The sequence below is a fragment of the Erythrolamprus reginae genome, chromosome 3 (genome assembly GCF_031021105.1).
Source record: "Erythrolamprus reginae isolate rEryReg1 chromosome 3, rEryReg1.hap1, whole genome shotgun sequence".
Classification (NCBI taxonomy): Eukaryota; Metazoa; Chordata; class Lepidosauria; order Squamata; family Dipsadidae; genus Erythrolamprus; species Erythrolamprus reginae.
In genome coordinates, this window is record NC_091952.1 from 35,681,317 (window position 1) to 35,702,042 (window position 20,726).

Below are 20,726 nucleotides of genomic sequence, written 5' to 3' on the forward strand. Positions count from 1 at the left end.
AGGAATCTCCTGGGAGGAAATAGGGCCGGAAAAGGCAGGGAGAAGCCTCTGTGGGGGTCTCTCTAGGAATCTCCTGGGAGGAAACAAGGCCCCCACCCTCCCTGTGGTTTCCCCAGTCACACGCAATATATGCTTTCACATTGATTCCTATGGGAAAAATTGCTTCTTCTTACAAACCTTTCTACTTGAGAACCTGGTCACAGAACAAATTAAGTTCGTAAGTAGAGGTACCACTGTATTTAATTCTAGAGTAATTTAGCATGTAACATCAGAGATGGAGTTCATCTCTGCTCATCTGGTGTCTACAATAATTTAGTTTTGCCTGAACTGTCTATATTTGAGGACTAAACTCCTTGTAAACACTGGATACCTTAATGAACGTCTTGTGGCCCTTGATCTAATTTTAGAAACTTGGTAAGTGGTAAGTCCAGATCCTGGACAGGCAGAACCCATTTCTTCCTCTGTAGCTCCCAAGATGTGGAGGGAGATAAAAGAGGGGGTGGGTGGGAATAAAAAAATAAAAGGGAAAAGATGACAGAAAAAGGAAAGGAAACAGAATCATATCACAGCAAGACTAGCCTGTAGCCCCACTCAATGTTTTTTTCCCCAATATGTTTCACTTCAATAACATACAATGTGATACCTATCATGACCCAGACCATGCAGTTTCTTGAAAAGAAAAAAGAAAGTAAGTCAGAACTTTGAGATTCATAGCTCAAATGGTATTTTTTAACTAATAAATGATGAAAGAAAAATAAGTGTTGTTTTATTTAACAATTCTCCAAACAGAAAAGAGGAAGAATGGGAAAGTAACAGAGGAAAAAGAGAGAAAAAAACCCCTGAAGGCAGGTTGTGAAAGAAAAGAAGTTACAAAAAGAATTTAGAGTTGAACCACTCTGACTCATAATCTCCAAATCTTATCAGTTTCTCTCTCTCATAAGCTGTTTAAGCAGAAAAATGAGGATTCTATAGAGTGGTTTTAAATTCTGGACTTTATTTCTCACCTTATAGTTAAGCTCCTTAGTAAATATGGTTCTTCTATCATTACCAGTTTTCCATCTTGTAGATGAGATCCGTGACAATAGCCATGCCACTGAAACAATCATTTTGAAAACTCTGCCTAATACAATTCAGTGGTTTTTCCAAAAATTTAACTGACCTCCCAAATTGTAGGATTCTTGATATATTGTAATCTATAAATATGGACATGTTACAAAAGCAGACAGCTTAATAGTGTTTGTGTATGCAATCAAAAGAGTCTGGTAATGTAACTTCAGTAGAGTGAAAAGAGAATATGATATGCTTGCTCTTCATGTCTGAAGTCAATATTTTCCTGTCAGTTTGAAATACAAGGTGGAAAAGTCTGAAAATAATAACAAATGGCCCTCTTTAGCTGACGATGCAAGCAGTGGATACAAAAGAATTTGTCATGCCTGGTGTTTTTCTTTCGCACCAGAAAAATGCTGAATTATAATAATAGTAATAGACCTGAGAAAATGAACAGCTGTTTGAGGTTCTGACTGTTGGCCAGATTATTTAGAACTATTGACTCTTTAATTAATTTAATTGTAATATTGGGGAAAGGAACTACTGAACTTTTCTCTCTCTTTTTCTTTTATTTTTAGGCTCCTTCATGATGGTGAATAGTTCTGGAAGAGCATCTGGGCAAAAAGCCCACTTGCTTTTACCAACACTGAAAGAAAACGACACTCACTGCATTGATTTCCATTACTACCTGTCCAGCCGTGACCGTTCTAGCCCTGGATCTTTGAATGTTTATGTGAAAGTGAATGGTGGACCTCAAGGCAACCCTATCTGGAATGTGTCTGGGCTTGTTACAGAAGGTTGGGTGAAAGCGGAGCTTGCGATCAGTACTTTCTGGCCACACTTTTATCAGGTATACTTGAGATTTCTTTTCTTTTACTATAGTGGTGGGCAACCTGCAGGCTGTGGGCCACTGTAGTTTTTAATGAGCAAATTGCTCAATTTCTCTTGGTTTTTATTTTATTTGCAATTTTGCAATTGGAAGTGAGGAAGGGCTGTTCAATGAACTGCATCCATCCTTTAGCCCAATCTTCTTTAGTGACATTTCTGCAGCACAATCTGATCCTTGAGGAACTTGGTGGAAGAGGAAAAGGATGGTAACAATGCAGAATCCAATCTTGGTCAGTCACCAAGACCTTAGGTTAATCTTCTGAGCTTTCATAGTCATGCTGGAGCCCAAAGCTCAGAAAACTAAACCTTTGGATCCAGTGGTTGACACAGATTGGATCCTGCAACAGTTATCCTGGGACACTATGTTTGCCTTCATTTGTGTAGGAACAATAGTAGGAAAATTAATTAAAATGACCACAATTCACACATCAAATATACCAATAGAAACATAGAAGACTGACGGCAGAAAAAGACCTCAAGGTCCATCTAGTCTGCCCTTATACTATTTCCTGTATTTTATCTTACAATGGATATATGTTTATCCCAGGCATGTTTAAATTCAGTTACTGTGGATTTACCAACCACGTCTGCTGGAAGTTTGTTCCAAGGATCTACTACTCTTTCAGTAAAAGAATATTTTCTCATGTTGCTTTTGATGTTTCCCCCAACTCACTTCAGATTGTGTCCCCTTGTTCTTGTGTTCACTTTCCTATTAAAAACACTTCCCTCCTGAACCTTATTTAACCCTTTAACATATGTAAATGTTTCGATCATGTCCCCCCTTTTCCTTCTGTCCTCCAGACTATACAGATTGAGTTCATTAAGTCTTTCCTGATACGTTTTATGCTTAAGATCTTCCACCATTCTTGTAGCCCTTGTGAAATGGGGTATTTTCTTTAAATCCATCCATTAGGAACCTAAGCAATAAATCTGTCAGGTACAGTCGAACCTCTGGCCACAACCATAATTCATTCCAAAACTTTGGTCGCAACCCGATTTGGTCGTGGCCTGAACCTAATTTGGGAAATTTGGTCCTTACAAAAAAAAAATGGTGTGGCAGGTGAAATCAGAGGTGAAAAAAAATGTGGATTTTTTGGTCGAAACCCAATTTGGTCCCTGTGAGATGCATTCATTGACTAGAGGCTCTACTGTAGTCCTAAATTCTTGTAAACTTGGATAGACAAGCATTTTCAATCATTCACAACAAATATTTTTCTCTTATATTCAGCTTCTTGAATATTATTTGCCATTCTTTTTCATCGATAATCATAGTCATATGACTGAATGAGAAGGAAAAGGGAAATTCCCATTTCTAGAGAAATTGAAGAGCAGAAAGAGATGGACAGAGTGTTTTGGCTTTACCTATTTTTAAACTGGCTTTTGAAGATTACCCCTAGAGGAATGAAACATATGGTTTTTTTAAAATCCCCAAATTGCTTTCTTTCTGAATCTTAATTTTGACAACAAATTAGATAATCATGTCTTTTGTATAAACCATTGCTGCACGAAACCATTGCTGCACGAATCCCAGCGACCGGTTAGGTCCCACAGAGTTGGCCTTCTCCGGGTCCAGTCGACTAAACAATGTCGTTTGGCTGGACCCAGGAGAAGAGCCTTCTCTGTGGTGGCCCCGACCCTCTGGAACCAGCTCCCCCAGATATCAGAGTTGTCCCCACCCTCCTTGCCTTTCACAAGCTCCTTAAAACCCACCTCTGTTGTCAGGCATGGGGGAATTGAATTTTTTTCCCTTCCCCCTAGGCTTATAGAATTTATACATGGTATGCTTCTATGTATGATTGGTCTTTTAAATTGGTGGTTTTTTAGATTATTTTTTAATATTAGATTTGTTACATTGTTTACTTTGTTGTTGTTAGCCGCCCCGAGTTTTCGGAGAGGAGCGGCATACAAATCTAATAAAATAAATAAATAAATAAAAATAAACAACCTGAAAGGTGTGCGTGCTTGTGTTGTGTGTACATGTATGATAATTTTTCAGAGTGCTGTTATGTGGAACCCAAAAAAGAAGAAATACTACGCTCCAAAATTTAAAAGCATGAGATAAAAATAAATGCAAATAAAACTAGTTGACACTAAAATTTATTGATTTTAGCATCTAGACTGGGATAATGAATTGTCTGCAAGAAAACACCAATCAGAAAACCAGATAAAACAAGAAGAGACCACTTAGAAAATATGGCACTAAAATGGTTCAGGAACCATTTATTTTTACCATGTCTATACATTGCTTCATACATGCTTTAAACCTCTCACTTTTCTCTTTTTCTGGCTCTTAGCACCTCGGTCCAATCATGATTTCCTTAATATTTCCCTTACTCTCAACCAATTCAGTACTTAGGAAGAGGTTTGTCCTCTGTTACAGAATTAGGACCATCTTACAACATCATCTAACAATTCTAGGGGGCTTCTGGTAGATTTTAAAAGCTGTATTCCAGCAACATATAAACATCCATCATTTAGACATAACATATCAAAGATCCTTATTGTTGCCAGGCAATGAAAGAGCATGGGAAATCAGCTTGGAGTGTCCTTCAGGATGAATCTTGACAGAATAAAAAATGGCACTTCAGATTTCTCTTCCCTCCAACTCTTTTTTTTCTAAACAATGCTGGATTACATCATGTTGATTCCTTGGTTGCCTTAGCCTCACATATTTTGTCCTTATCATTCATTAAATTCTGATAGTTAACCACAGCATCAAGATGTTGTTTTTTATGACCTTTCCATAACTATAGGGAGTTGAAGAATCTTATCAGAAAAAATATTTTCAAGGACTTTTTATCCCTTCATAACTTGTCCTGAAGCATCTTGATAAAATCTTTTAGATGCTTTTCAGAGGGTTTTTTTTTTTCCTATAACACATTCTTTTTAACCACTTATTGTCTGATCATTAACCCATTCTATAATATACCATTCTTTCTGCCATCATAGTTCTGGGACTTAATTAAGATTTAGCTGGCCTCATAATTATATTTATTTATAGTACTGTTTTTTAATGTACTGTGTTTTACATACATGCATATTTGCACACTTTTTGGACGATGGCATTTAGAAGGGATTATATATATCTGCATAAATAAATTTGGGGACTGAGTGGATTGCTCTGTGAAACACAAGTAGTCCTTGTTTAGAGAATGCCTTGCTTAGTGACTATTCAGTTACATTGATTATGGCCAGCCCTTGCATTTATGACCTTCACAGGTCTGTAAAGCAAAGGGAAGCTGGAGTAAGAACATAAACATAGTTGTCATTTCACTTAGCAACAGTAGTGAGTTCTAAAACTTGTTCTTATGGTTTGCATGTGCATGCGTCCCAGGTGGGTGGGTGGATGGAGCCTCTCACTGCCAGTATTATCAGTTCTTAGAACAAAGGTGAACCGGGAGCAACCCACTGCTGCTTAGCAACCACTTTGCTAACCAACTGAGTTACTGTTCTCAGTTGTGTTTGCTAAACAAGGAGTATCTGTAAAGCATCCTTTGCAGAACCCAAATTTTTTGTACTTAAGGAATATTACAGGGATGTCTTGTGTATAATTTTCAATTGTTTATTTAATCAGCTTGTTGTCTCCTATGAATTTCAGGTCATATTTGAATCGGTTTCCTTGAAGGGTCACCCTGGATACATAGCTGTGGATGAAGTCAGAGTCCTTGCTCATCCATGCAGTAAGCATCTCTTCCCCCCTCCCTTCCCTCCTAAACATAGCAATGCATTTCATGTTCAAATGAGTAATTTACCCAATTTAGTCAGTTCTGAAACATTTCCTTTTATCTATTCCAAATGCTTGCGGAGTAGAAGCAACAAACCCTGAATAAATACATAATTTCTCAAGTTGCACAACAAGCAAAGCTGCTTCAAATGTGCAGCAAGTGCCAAAATTTTAAACCATTATTAAAGGGAAATAAAGCCCTGATTGTTAGGACCATTGAAGGGAGAAAATTACAGGGTTTTAGTGATTCCCTATAGAATTAACTTAAAGAGAGAAAGTTGGGGTAGGGAGGAGAACATTCTTGAACACAACCAAGCAAATTAGTGCAACATTCACACTCGAAAAAAAGGCCTGGAGTGTTGGTCTTTAAAGAAATGTAAATCTTTGCAGTGTCTCTTTCAAAGTGTGTGTGTGTGTGTGTGTGTGTGTGTGTATAGATATATATAAAAGCATGTGACTGACACTGTGAAATAAAGAAATAAATCAAAGATTGTTTTGTTAGATTTCCTAGGCTACTATATTTCTTTCAGCTGTTCTATTCAGAATTATTTTAAAAGCATTCAATTAAGAATCTGTATCAAATTGACATTAAAGATACTCAGCTTATAACAGTGAAGAACAAACTGACACAGTATGAATTTTAATTTTAATTTAGGCTATTTTGTATGATCATGGGAATTATCTGACTTTTTTATTTCTACGGAGAGCTTAATAATTAGGACAAAGTAAGCAGACTAAAGCATTTTTAGTCCCACCAAGAGGGAGAAGCTAAGTATAGATTTTTAGATAAATCCCAGAAAATTTAACAAAATTATTTTCTGGCGTCACTTTGGGCCATGCAATCTTCCTCCAATTTACTTTGCCAGTGTAAGTAACTCTAAAGTGATAAATGATTAAAAATGTGTGACAAGGTCATCATGCAAATGTGTTGACATAGGCGTCTGATGTCAAAATATCAGTACATAATATAGATAGTCCTTGATTTATGACCACAATTGAACCCAAAATTTATTTTGCTAAGTGAGGTAGTTGTTAAGTTAATTTTACCTGACACCTGCAGCTGTTACATTGTTAAATTATTAAGTGAATCTGGCTTCTCCATTAACTTTGTCAGAAAGTCACAAAACGTAATCAGATCATCCCAAGACATTAATATGAGTCATTTGCCAAGCATCCAGATTTTGATTGCATGATAATGGAAATGTTGCAATGGTTGTATGTGTGAAAACCAGTCATAAGTCATAGTTTTCAGTGATATAATTTTGAATGGTCACTAAATGAACGGTTGTAAGTCAAGGACTATGTATAGTGGCATTTGTATGATGATGTTATCATCTGCATGTAGCTATGTTGGCATCATCACAGTTTGCTACAGATCTTTCCATGTTTATTATTTATTTATTACCGGTAAATAAAATTTTATGACCTCTAAACTCACTCATGGTGATTCTGTGTTATAAGGGTTGTTACTAAAAGGCCAAAATGTTGAAGAGGTCTCATCTACAATATTGTGTAAATAATGAAAATTAATTGTGGCTACGTTTTTCTTTCTTACAAAATGAGGCTAGAACTCTTGAATCAAATTGCTTTAACCACTTCATAAATGCATGGCACAAAATAGCGGAACAAACCAATGAGGACTAGATTCAGCAGTCCAATTGCATTTTAAAAATACAAAGGCCACTCTTTTGAAGACAACAAATTCCAAATATTGGACAGAGAGGACCACTGGTTGGAAAAAGGGGTCAAAGAAACCATCTATTTCAAAATTGAACAGCCCTCGCTCAAAAGAGGACGAGGGATGTGACACCATCTATTTCCAGTCTACAACACAGTCCTTTTACCAGTTCCAAGAAGGCTCCACACCCGTTTGCATTACTCAGGTGGCACAGATAAACTCAAAGATGGGTTCATCCCAGTTTGGACCAGTTCACATGAACTGGTACTGACCCGGTGGTTATGTCACAATGACAACATGGAATCTGTGTCTGTGCCAGTCGGTGGGCACCTCCATCTTTTATTATTATTTTTTTCTCTGAGCATATTCATAAGCCAAATTTCAGGCACTGTGCATGCAGTGACCATCTTGTTTTCAGTTTTTTATTATTTAGTTTTTGTTATTTTTGGGGACTGCGTATGCGCATGTGCGTGCCCATGAGGTTTGCCCACGTGACATGCGAGGTAACTTAGAATATAACCCTGGCTATACCTCAAAGTGGCCTTAACAACTCGCTAAAAGAATGCAAATAACTAGCATTCTACAAGGAGTATAAATCTTTCCATTCCCCACCATCTAGACAGAGACGAAGAAGCTTCTTGTACGAAAAGTGAAACACCTTCAAAAAAACCCCAAAAAGTCCAGTTGCCTCTTCAAAAAGCACCTTTGGGACAAACTGCTTTTAGTTATTTCTGAAGCTTTCATCTATTCCATGGCAATTCATTTTGCCAGGGGGCCGCATGAGAAATTGGGATGGTTTTAGAGGGCCAGACTAATATAATTAACTCAGTTCTACCCAATACTGTAAAGACCCAGACCCTGGCCTGATTTAAACACCCAGATCCACTCTACAGACCCCTAATTGTTTGCTTTACGGAAACACGGTGCACCACAGTCACTGCGCTGGAGTGTTTGTGTGGTTTCTGTGCTTGGCCGTTCTGGGTAGGAGGTCGGGGTCTGCTCCAGTGCAAGGATGAAAGAGCTCACCGCATCTGCTGGGACTCCTCTGGTTCCTGCTTTCCTCAGTGGACCGGTCACAGATAGAGGGCGGGCCAATCACAGCCTGTGGGCGGGCCACATGCAGCCTGTGGGCCGCCCTTTGCCCAGGTCTGATCTATTCAGTGCATTTTAATTTCATTATTAATATGTGATAAAGACGTTTTCTCACCTTCAAAAACTATCAGAATATTTTTGGAAAATGATGGCATAGTGAATCATAAATTTCAGTAAATTCAGATACATGGGCCATCCTAGGGGGCCAATGGATGCCCATGTCGCAATTTTTTTTGAAATCTATACGAAAAGTTGTGGCACTGACTATTCTATTCCCTGGTGGTAAATTTAAGCACCAGTGTTATTCCCTGGTAGTAAATTTAAGTATCCCTCTGATCTTTATAGAAAGGATAGGGATAAACTGGGAATTCAGTGTAGCCTTTAATATTTTTTCTCCACAGACTTTGTCTCCATACTTTCCTGATAAGATTAAATTCAACTGTGATGACATGATTTTTATTTATTTATTGTTAGAGTTGAAAGGGACCATGAAGGCCATCAAGTCCAACCCCCTGCCTGTTGTGATTCAGTCTGAGGCTCCTCAGGGAACGGCTGGAACTCTGCCGGCTCCATGCTCAGAGGGGGAGGATGAGGAACAGGAGGAGGAGGAGGACCAGGCAGACGGGGAAGAGGAATGTCAGGATGAGGAGGAGGGGGAACAGCCTGAGACCCCCGGGGGGGAGCTCTCCCCAGCGAGTAGCCTGGAGTCATTAGATGAGAACGCACAAGCCATCATAGATATGAGGCAGAGAAGGGCAGCACAAAGAAGGGGACAATTAGCCAGGTATTTCCATCCCTAATAGGCAACAGCTGGGTTTGGGTGTGGTTCTCCTCAGAAAGGTTGAAAAGGCAGGCCCGCCCTTCTTGTATTGTGGAGAGTTATCTTTTGGGAGTCCTGTGACCTTGCTTCGATCCTTGGCGTCTCTGATTCTGGCTTGTGGCCTCGAAGGCTGAAAACTTGGGGGAGGCGTGGGTTTTATTATCTACAGTGGTATGTGTGCCAGCAAGAAGCCTGTGGTATTGTCTGGCTGTCGTGACACTTCTGTGAAGCTTCACAGCATTCCAGTTTGTAAGAACAGTTTTTGTTATCTGTGTTTGTTTTCAAAGATATAAAATGACTTTGCTTTTTACCAGCGTATCTGGCTACTCTTTTTAGTTGGTGTTGGCATCTGGGGGAACCCAGACAGAACACTGCCCAAGCAGGAACCCTATAGCACACCAGTCAAGTGGCAGTTCAATCTTCTCTTAAAAATGTCCAGAATGATAATTAATACTGCATTTATTACAAAAAGAAACACAAAGTGGTATTTTAAGCATGAGTTTTGAATGTAAGAATGGCTGATCCATACAGATATTGGTAGTGCATAAAAAGATTGGGAGCAGAATAATAGTCTTGTTAGCCTGTTGAGTTCTTTCCACTTAAATTAGTACAAATCAATCCCTCTCGGTTGTTTCAAAATGGCTGTTCCTATTATTCTTGTATCTTGTTATAGAAAAAAAATCTGAAACTAATTAAGATGAGACCTACCTTAGTTTATATTTCAGAAATCTGCAGACTTCAAAATTCTGCAGACGACTGAAAATTTGACTTTAAAGTGTATCTGTTCACATAGCATGGCTTTTTATTTAAAGTGATAATTTTATTGTTATGCCTCATTTAATCTCTTTCCTTCATCCCTTTATTTCCATTATATTTCTGCTTATCCCCCCTCTCAAAAAACCCCCATCTCTGTGTAGAAAGTCAGTTCCTGTGAACTAAGTCATAGTAACTAATTTAGTCATCCAGTAAGAATTTGATGAATAACTGGATGATTTTGAAAAACTAAACAGGATCTGTTCTTCTTACTACTTGAATAGGAGACACACACCCACCCAAAATACTAGTCCTTTAGTTGGAGTGAAAAATTTAAAAGAATATTTAACAGGTACTAAGTGGCAAATATTTTTTTCTTTTGTCACCAAGTAAAATACATGAATTTGTCTATTAAATTATGAAAGGTATCTTGAAAGAGAGGTTACTAACTTTCCAAGCCTAACATAACATAATATAAATTATCTACTGTAAGAAACATGACTGCAATCAGTAAGAAGAGAAAATATACATACACACAACTGAGAGTCCAACTAGCATCCTTTAGCATTAATTTGCCATGAGATTTTGCCTAACTGTTCTTGTCTATTTGTGATTAAGGAATTGTATCAAATGTTCAAATAAATTAAAACCAGCAAACCTCCTGCCCCCCCCCCCAAAAAAAAGTAATTACATGCTGCTTTACATATCAGTTTGGGAAATGTAGTTTAGTGTGGTTTGCATGCAAACAAACCGATTTTGCCTGCTCTTGTTGGTAAATGCTTTCTTTTGTTCTAATTCAGAAGTGCCAGAGGATTTAAAATAGTAGAATTATTGCCAATTAAACAAATCCATACCCTGAAATTGGTGGGAATGGAAGATATTAACTGTCAAAATTGTTTGCTGTAAATATATTAAAGCAATACTGTACTGCTTTGTATCAAGGGCTCTCCATTTCAAATGACAGATCTATGACCCTGCCACAGCCAACAGCTAGTACATCAATACATTTTGACATGGATAAATTAGTGACCAGTTAAAGGGATGGCATAGCACTATTTAAGTTGATTGACTGAATGTGGTTCTTCAGGAATATAATATATGTTGTGGACAGTTACTAGCTAGTTTTCCCTTGCTATGGATGTTTATTTTGCTATCTGAAGCAAACAGCCAAGCTTGGGGAATGATTTTAATTTAAATATAAAAATGGATGATGAAAATTAAAAGTGTCTATCATTGTGGTCATGATTGGATTCCATGATTGCTAAAATCTGAAGTAAATCTTGATCAGAGATCTCCCATTTCACTTTTAGTGCATTCTAAAATAACCAGTTACATTGAAATTCTGTGGTTTAGCATATTATTTACTATTGGATAAACCGAAACGTTTTCTGGGATGGAATCTTTGTAGAGTTAAATTTGGTGAACATCTTGAATTCCTTGCCTCTGGAATGCAGCTATAGCACAGAATGCAGCTATTCAAAAAGTTGGCAACATCAGTTAATAGCATCCATGCATTGTAGTAATACAATGAACAGAAGAGAAAATAGATTTCGATGTACAAAAATCATTTACTTTGGTTATATACTTGAAATGCCAGAGACATTATGAAACAACGAACAATCCAATATTGAAGGTATTCTGGAAGCAAAGCACCAGCATGAAAGGTGGCCATGATACTCCTTTTCACCTGTGACATGATGTAAATCTGTGAATGGGCCAATTGGAACATTCTCCTGAAAATAACTGTGCCATCCAAGATCCAGATGGCCTCATATCTGCTGTAATTTAGAAAAGCTATGAAGGCTTGGCTCTTTTTTCTAGATCTTTAGCAAGGGAGAATGAGACTCCTTGCTGCATTGCACTTGCCATCTTTTATCTGTAGTATTTATGTTATTGGATTTATTGTAATTTCTTTGCTGTGAGCCACCCAGAGTCATTGAAGGTTGGGTGGCATAAGACTTTAATAAATTGTTGCTCTTATTACTAATTTGCTAGTGAGTTATAGCTTCAAGCTGTATGGAATTGAAACATAGTGATGTGATTCTTTGTTTCTGGTTTATTGTCTCAAAAATAACTGGTAGAATAAACCTTTTCCTTCTATCTTCCACGTAGTGCATCATTCCTTGTTCTCCTTGATCGTGGAATTATCCATCAATCAATCTGTCTGTCTGTCTGTCTGTCTGTCTGTCTGTCTGTCTGTCTGTCTGTCTGACTGACTGACTGACTGACTGACTGACTGACTGACTGAGTTGGAAGGGACCTTGTAGGTCAACTAGTCCAACCCTCTGCTCAGGCAGGAATCACTATACCATTTTAGATAAATTGCAGTCCAATATCCCATTTCAGTGTTGGAGTGCTCACAACCTCCAGAGGCAAGCTGTGGTTGATCACTCTCACCATCAGAAAGTTCCTCCTTATTTCCAGGTTGAATCTCTCTTTGGTCAGCTTCCATCTGTTATTCCTAGTCTGGCCTTCTGGTGCTTTGGAAAACAGCCTGACCCCTGTTCTCACTGCTCTCTTCTGTTGCTCTCTTCTGTACTTTCTCTAGAGTTTCAATGTCATTTTCGTAGTGTGGTGACCAAAACTGGATGTGGTACTCTAGGTGTGGTCCAACTAAGACTTTATAGAATGGTATTAGTACCTCCTTAGCCCTAGATTGTATCCCTCTGTTAATGCAACTCAGGATTGTATATTGGCTTGAACTTGCAACCGTTGCCTTGTAAGGCAGAGAATTAACCTCTAGGCTACAGTATCCAATCCCTTCAGCTCTGTACCAGGAAAGGGTTACATGTTTTTGTGTCGAATCACCCTGGTATATTGAAGGAACATCACAGCTCCTATTTTGCCTCTCGGCCCAACCCGGGGCCATTTCCAAGGCAGCTAATTTATTCATAGCCGACAAACTATATTCTGTATGTGTCACATGTTTATATACTGTAGTCCAAGTATACTATGTCAACTGCGTTTCTCTGGTCTATTAATTTAGTCACAGTGTTGGAGAATGAAATGAGTTTGGTTTGGCATGATTTGTTCTTAACAAACCCATGTTGGCTGTTGGTTATTTATAGGTGGTGGCAGATTTGTTTCTTAATTTTTTTTACAGTATTTTACAGTATTTTCTTTTGTTATATAATATTTATTTATAGTACATTGTTTATGCCAAGGTGATCGTTGTGTTTCTTTTCATTAGCTAGAACAGCAAAGATAATCTGCATTAAAAACCAAAATATAGGCTTAGCACTGATTTGCTAGGTCATTTAGTCTATGAGAAACTTGGCATAAAAGAGAGAGAAAGAGAGAGAGAGAGAAAGAAAGAAAGAAAGAAAGAAAGAAAGAAAGAAAGAAAGAAAGAAAGACTTATTCTCATTCTACTTTTGCTATCATTATGCATTGTGATGATCTATCCCGGTAATATTTTATTTTTTTGTTAGGAAAAGCTCCTCACTTTCTACGGCTGCAAAACGTGGAGGTTAACGTTGGTCAGAATGCAACATTCCAATGCATTGCAGGAGGAAAGTGGTCTCAGCATGATAAATTATGGCTACAGGTAAAAGCACAATGGAGCCTTTATGTTCTTTAGAAGTTTCAAACCATATTTCTCATCTATGAATAAATAGATATTCTGAACGCAGTGGAAAATTTCTGTGCAATACTTTCATCATTTTCCTTTGGGTTTCAGAACATGCTGAAACACATAAAATGGGGTTTAAATTTATGGTCTGAAAAATTATTTAGCTGAATATGCTTAATGTCGTGAGCAGATAAATGTTTAATTTTATAGGAAATGTAGAAATATAGAAAATATTATACATCATTTATTTATATATTTATTTTTTACTTATTTATTTTTTATACTTACTTGTTCTGCCGGGCTCTCTGATAGGAGCCTCCCGAAAATTCAAGGGTACAAATTTCAGACACACACACACACGTTTGAAAATTCAAAACAATGTTCTTTATCACAAAAGTCAAAATAAACTAAGCATTCTTTTTGTATTGCAAAGAGCACTCTTCCCAAAACAACCGGGTAGTCTGTACAATTTCCCTTAAGCAGTCATTAAGTACTTAGCCAGCAGCTGTGAAGAACCTTCACACTCCTTCTTCTTCCAATGAAGTGAGATACACACACACACACACACACACGTTGCTCTGCTTGGGTTTCAAAGGCGTGAAAAAGCAACAAAGTCCAGCACACAAGATTCCTGATGAACTGCAACAGATATTCTTCCGCAATGGCCAAACCCACATGCTGCTATTTATAGCAGCAGCCCTAATTACTGGAGCCCCACCCAAACACAGGTGGCCTCCCTTATTTCCTGTAATATGTTCTTACTTGGTCTCTTCTATGCATAATTCTGCGCTTGCGCGGGTCCAAAATGTCATCATCTGAAGCAATAGAAGATAAGGAAGATTGACTGCCTTGGCTGTGTGCCAAGCCCTCCTCTGCCAAGTCACTCCCACCTTCTTCTTCGTCTGAGGAAACTAAACTCTGAACTGATTCTGTCGGCAATAACACAGGCCTGTGACATGTTGAAGTTTCCCCTGCATCCACCTCCCCATTCCTTGGGGCAGGAGCTGGGCCAGAGCCAACCACAACACTTACTTATATATTTATTTATTGCATAAATGCACCGAATATTTCTTACGTTCCCATTGGAAAAATCAGAATTAGCAAAATTAGACATGTGCTTTTGAGGCTGTAAAGAAAAAGAAACAAGCAAGGCACTAAAAGCTGAACTTTCCAAAGAATGGGATGAGACAACTGTAAGGAAATTTCAGGATGCCTTACTTCTACTTGAAGTCTTTTTCTACATTTTATTTGCATACCTTATTTATTTCAGTCATACTATTTTATTAATCTACATTCTGATCCATAATCATTCTCAGTCACACCTTTTGTTAGAAATTGCAAAGTAGCCCAAATCTCAGCTACTGCTTAACTATCTTAAGGATGGTTGTTTGTTTGTTTGTTTGTTTATTTATTTTGTCCAATATACAATGAGGGTTTTAGTGGGTATATATCTATATACACATAGTAAAATACATGATGAAGGTTATAGAGGAGATACTCATAGTAAAATATATCTAATAAATAATAGAAAAGAAGATATGGTAATAGAACATATCAATGAAAGAATAGAAGAAGAGATATAGGAATAGAAGAAAGATATAGGAGATATAGGAGAGCAATAGGACAGGGGACGGAAGGCACTCTAGTGCACTTGTACTCGCCCCTTACTGACCTCTTAGGCATCTGGATAGGTCAACCGTAGATAATATAAGAGTAAAGTGTTTGGGGTTTGGAGATGACACTATTACTACTACCACTACAGTTTAGAACTGCCAGATTTACTCTGAAGAACTGACTGTACTATTGTTTCAGCTGAATAAATTGCCTCTGATAAGCAGTTCCTAAGCCCAGCGCCAATATACCTTGCCAATCATCTGTGTTATCTGTTTGTCCTTGAGAGCAACAACATATATATCAGGTTTTATTTTAATTCACAGCTAGCATCTATATTGAAAAAGAAAACAAAATAAATAAGAGGGTTTTTTTTAAAAAAAAGTGAAAGCGGTTGTTACAATTCTTTCATCTACCTTCAGGCAATGTAAGGCCATAGTATATGATGAAGCAAAATTCAATGGCATATGTGCCTAGATTGTGCAGCCTGCATACTTTTATTATATCCAATGAGTTTTTTGATCTTGGCCTAATATCTATAAAAGGAAGAAATGAGTCACTTTATACTGTTAGGAAGAAAATGAAATCATATATCTTACCCACAAGGTGACCTTTGAATCCCCATAAATGACACACATTTCAGAATCTTACATTTCTACAAATCCAACCTTTTCTTATTGATAGCTTTTTTAATGGAACAATGCTGTGCTGCAATCAATTATCAGCCGGACTTATTCCACTGCAGGATGAAGGCCTCTTCACTGAGAGTTACAAACCATAATCTACCAGGCTAATCCAGTGTAGATTAGTGGTCGTTTTGATTTTCTTCTGTAAAACAGAAAGAATAAAAAATGCTGACACCCAAATCCCCCAAATGGCTTTGGTCCTACTCATGTACTGGTAGTTGATAGATAGTAAAATATATAGTAACTACTGCTCTTGAGCGAAACTGAAATTGAATTGTAGTAATACACACCAAGTTTAAGTAATTCATTTGGGAGGAAAAAAATGTCATGTTTTGTAAGAATTTCAGAGAAAGAACTTAACGTGAGTTAGGAATACTCTTTTCATGAACGTGTTATAGCTGTGTTATTGTTTTAATTGCTGTTTTTATATCATTGAATGTATGTTTGTGAATTAAGGGTTAGGATTTGGTTTGGTTTGATTTGATTTGATTTGATTTGATTTGATTTGATTCGATTCGATTTGATTTGTATGCCGCCCCTCTCCGGAGACTCGGGGCGGCTAACAGCAACAATAAAACAGCGTACAATAGTAATCCAATACTAAAACGATTAAAAACCCATTAATATAAAAACCAAACAAACATACATACATACCATGCATAGAATTATAAAGGCCTAGGGGGAAAGAGGATCTCAATTCCCCCATGCCTGACGGCAGAGGTGGGTTTTAAGTAGCTTACGAAATGTAATTGTTTTTATAGTTTTATATTGATGCTTTTATTGTTTATATTGCTGTTAGCCCCACAGAGTCCATGTGGAGTTGGGTGGCATACAATCAAGGGGGGCTACTGCCTGGACGGGGGGAACGCAGTGGGGTAGCAAAAACGGAGCTCCACCCCAGAGCACCCATTTTGCACTGAAAGATGTTGAAAAAAATGCAGGGTGTCCTGCATAAGCCACTTCCACAGTGTGATAGTAAAAAGTTTGGTAGCCCTTCACTGCATACAAGTCACAATAACAAACAAACAAACAAATACTTACATAGATTTTTCTCCCTCTCTTTGTTTGACAGCAGTGGAATGGAAGAGACACAGCATTAATGGTTACCAGAGTTGTCAACCATAGACGTTTTTCTGCTACTGTTAGTGTAGCTGATACATCCCAACGCAGTATCAGTAAATACCGATGTGTAATACGTTCTGATGGTGGATCAGGAGTTTCAAACTATGCAGAATTAATAGTGAAAGGTAAGTGAAAAATAATTAAAAATGTGAATTTGTGTGGGTTTGTACCTGTCCCAAATAGAATGTCATCTGAAGTACAAAACAATGTCTACAATCAACCAAAGAATCTAATTTGGGCTATTTGAACATGCTAGTTCTATTTTTGACCATGAATTCTAGTCATTTGACATGAAGAGGAATAAAGGAGTAAAGATTATTAATGCAATCACAACTACTTACAACAATTATTAATGTTTTAAATATCAATAATACAGTATATCATTAACTTTACTACCTTACTAAATGAAAAACTTATTGCAGGAAATTCAACTGCAGTAAAAACAATTAAACTTAAACTTGAAAATGCTATCTGTATTTTTAAAAAACTATGTGGCTTTAATGACATAAATTGAAGTTGCACTTCTTGTGATATTGTTCATAACAAAGCTAACAAAAATCCTCAAACAATTTTGAGAATTCCTAACACAAGTTGCATTCATAAAGCTTTCATAGGTCATGTTTTATGAAATATATTCCTGTGACAGATGTATAATATATCACACAACTTTTCTATTCACATAGCTACTCTTCTGATAACTAAAAATTGGTAAATCTATTGCAAAGTTAATTCCTGTTTTCAGAATTTCTGTCAGAATTGTACTGCCTGAAGCAATGACAAATGAACATGAAGGTTGTGTTAAATGGTATTCTGGAATTTGAAGATAATTCAATGTAATACCAGTTCAGGATTAAAATATACAAAATTCTGAAGAATTACCAGGTTCTACTTATGCTGCAAAAGAAATGGGATCCCCCTACTCAGCTTGGATTACAAATCCCATTCTTACTCTTAGGTTTGTTTGTTTGTTTGTTTGTTTGTTTGTTTATTTATTTATTTATTTATTTATTTATTTATTTATTTATTTATTTATTTATTTATTTATTTATTTATTTATTTATTTATTTATTTATTTATTTATTTAGATTTGTATGCCGCCCCTCTCCGCGGACTCGGGGCGGCTCACAACAAAGTAAAAAAACAATTCACAACAAATCTAAATTTCTACTAAAAACATTTAAAAACCCCATTTTCTAAACACACATACATACACACATACCATTCATAAATTGTATATGCCCGGGGGAGATGTCTCAGTTCCCCCATGCCTGACGACACAGGTGGGTCTTAAGGAGCTTACGAAAGGCAAGGCGAGTAGGGGCAGTTCTAATCTCCGGGGGGAGTTGGTTCCAGAGGGTCGGGGCCACCACAGAGAAGGCTCTTCCCCTGGGGCCCGCCAACCGACATTGTTTAGTTGACGGGACCCGGAGAAGGCCCACTCTGTGGGACCTAATCGGTCGCTGGGATTCGTGCGGCAACAGGTGGTCTCGGAGATATTCTGGTCCAGTGCCATGAAGGGCTTTAAAGGTCATAACCAACACTTTGAATTGTGACCGGAAGTTGATCGGCAACCAATGCAGACTGCGGAGTGTTGGTGAAACATGGGCATACCTAGGTAGGCCCATGACTGCTCTTGCAGCTGCATTTTGCACGATCTGAAGTTTCCAAACACTTTTTGAGAGCGGGGGGAGAGAAGATTATTATAATACTGTAACTTATTTTATCTTGCCTGGAAGAACAAAACAGCACAGAATTTATCCTCAAATTCTAATACTTCGTTCCTAAAATTAAGATCTTTGTTCTAATATCATTGTTATTCCCATAATTTTTGTGAATGAAAAATTATTCATGAACTATCCTTGGTTTTCAATTCTTTCCCCTTCCCAATTTATCAACTGAAAATTTTAAACCATTTTTTCTACGATTTACCCCACACTTCAAAATGTTGGTGCAAATAGAGCTGTGTTAAGTTGCTCCCAGAGAGCTCAACACAAAGCAACAATAATTCCATTCTAAAATGGGTCAATTTTTAAGGTTTCCATCTCAGAATGTTTTGATAGGAAACATTTGCATATCTCTAATTATAGAGATGTAGATCACACAGAGTCAAATAATGTAAAAAAGTCAAGGATATATGTTTTTCGCATTAGAATGAATTCAGATCTGATAAATGCATGCATTTCATTGCTTAATGAATTGCATTTCAATTAACTATACACATAAACATGTATCATACATGCATCTCTACCTATAATTTAGGAAAACTATATCATGAAATTAAAGAAGTAAAGTAGCACAATGCATACGTTTATTTGTAAGGAAATACAATAATCTTCTATTTTTATTATACATTTAAAATTCAATTTGTGTATTGTTCTTGTTGTAAAAATTGAATAAGTAAATGAAAATAAATATATAAGTAAATACAAGACCCAGACTATTATTGGGAAAGTCAAATGAAGGATTACATAATTGGGAAATTATCATGTAATGTTTATCAGTTAATCTGTATTTAAAAGCTGTAAAAATTGCATTTTTATTTCAATTGAATTGTTCTTGGAATAGACATTTTCAAACCTTCACATTGTTGCCCATAGAAGTTGCTCCAATAAAAATTTCTCCTCTGTCTTCATTGGCCATATAAAGTACATGGTAGAAAACATTGTTATAAACTTTGAGAAACTTCCTTGACCTAGCATTGATTTCACAATAAAACCATGTCTACTTCTCACTACAAAGCTTGTTTTGTTTTGGGTCTATTTCTTTGTTCTTTCTCTGTATGGTTTTGCACAGGAATACTAAAATGAATGAGCAAAAGTTTTATTTTACTCAGTTTTGATAAGTATAGAATATATAATATAACTTCTTAAACTATATTCCTCTCAGGAATGTTATTCACATTTTATTTTATTTAAATATATTTTATTCAAACTTGGGATTCCCTGAATGTTTCAAATTTTATTCAAACCTGTTTTTACGTTAGCTGAATTTGAAATAGTGCAAATGTGCCCAAAATGAAAAAAAAATGATGCAGAATAAATTAGATTTTCTGATTCTCCATATTATCAACTGGGATGGATTGAAATTTAGTATATTACTCCATCCTATCTAAATAATAACATCTTGGGGAAGACAATTATCACACTGAACTGAGAAATATTCAGTAAATGGAAAATAAATGTATTGTATGACAAATTGCCCATGGTTGTGCTGTGCTACATAATGAAATTCCTTCAACTCACCTCTGTATGCTCTATTGATGTAATGTGTGTGTTTCTGTCTCAGCTCTGTACAAACTGTCCATAAATGCTAGATTATTCCTAACATTATTCACATAGTTAAGAAAGATACTTTTGCTATTTTCTGACTGAATAGGGTATGGGGAGGAACTACATCATTTTCCCTTGCTCTGATTCTGTCATGATAAAAAATATGGTATAAATGAAACTGGCTCTGTCCTTGAACAAGATAATTTTTAGAAGGGGCAGGTCATATTTTTTAACTTGTTCATTCACATCAATTTTTATCATGTTCTAGTCTGGACACTTAAGGAATGCAATAAGATGGAAATAACCTGCTTATTGCTGATTATCAAATGTCAGCATGGCTCTGTTGTGTACGTGCCACTGTGTCTTTGTATAAGTGAGGGTGATAAAGCCAGAAACATCACTAGAAGCTAAAATCATAAGACTACTTCTGATTTACTTTGCCCATGTCGTACGTGAAAATTCATT

The 20,726-nt window shown here is 36.9% G+C and overlaps 1 protein-coding gene across 2 annotated transcripts in view; it reads left to right on the plus strand.

The window, feature by feature from the left end:
- The window catches only part of PTPRT (protein tyrosine phosphatase receptor type T), a 678,043-nt gene that overhangs the window by 217,919 nt on the left and 439,398 nt on the right, over positions 1–20,726 (plus strand). For both annotated transcript variants that reach the window (XM_070744761.1, XM_070744762.1), the window contains exons 4-7: positions 1,626–1,897; positions 5,534–5,615; positions 13,434–13,549; positions 16,943–17,117. In XM_070744761.1, coding sequence (XP_070600862.1) covers positions 1,626–1,897; positions 5,534–5,615; positions 13,434–13,549; positions 16,943–17,117 — 645 coding nt within the window. The remainder of the gene's footprint in view (positions 1–1,625; positions 1,898–5,533; positions 5,616–13,433; positions 13,550–16,942; positions 17,118–20,726) is intronic.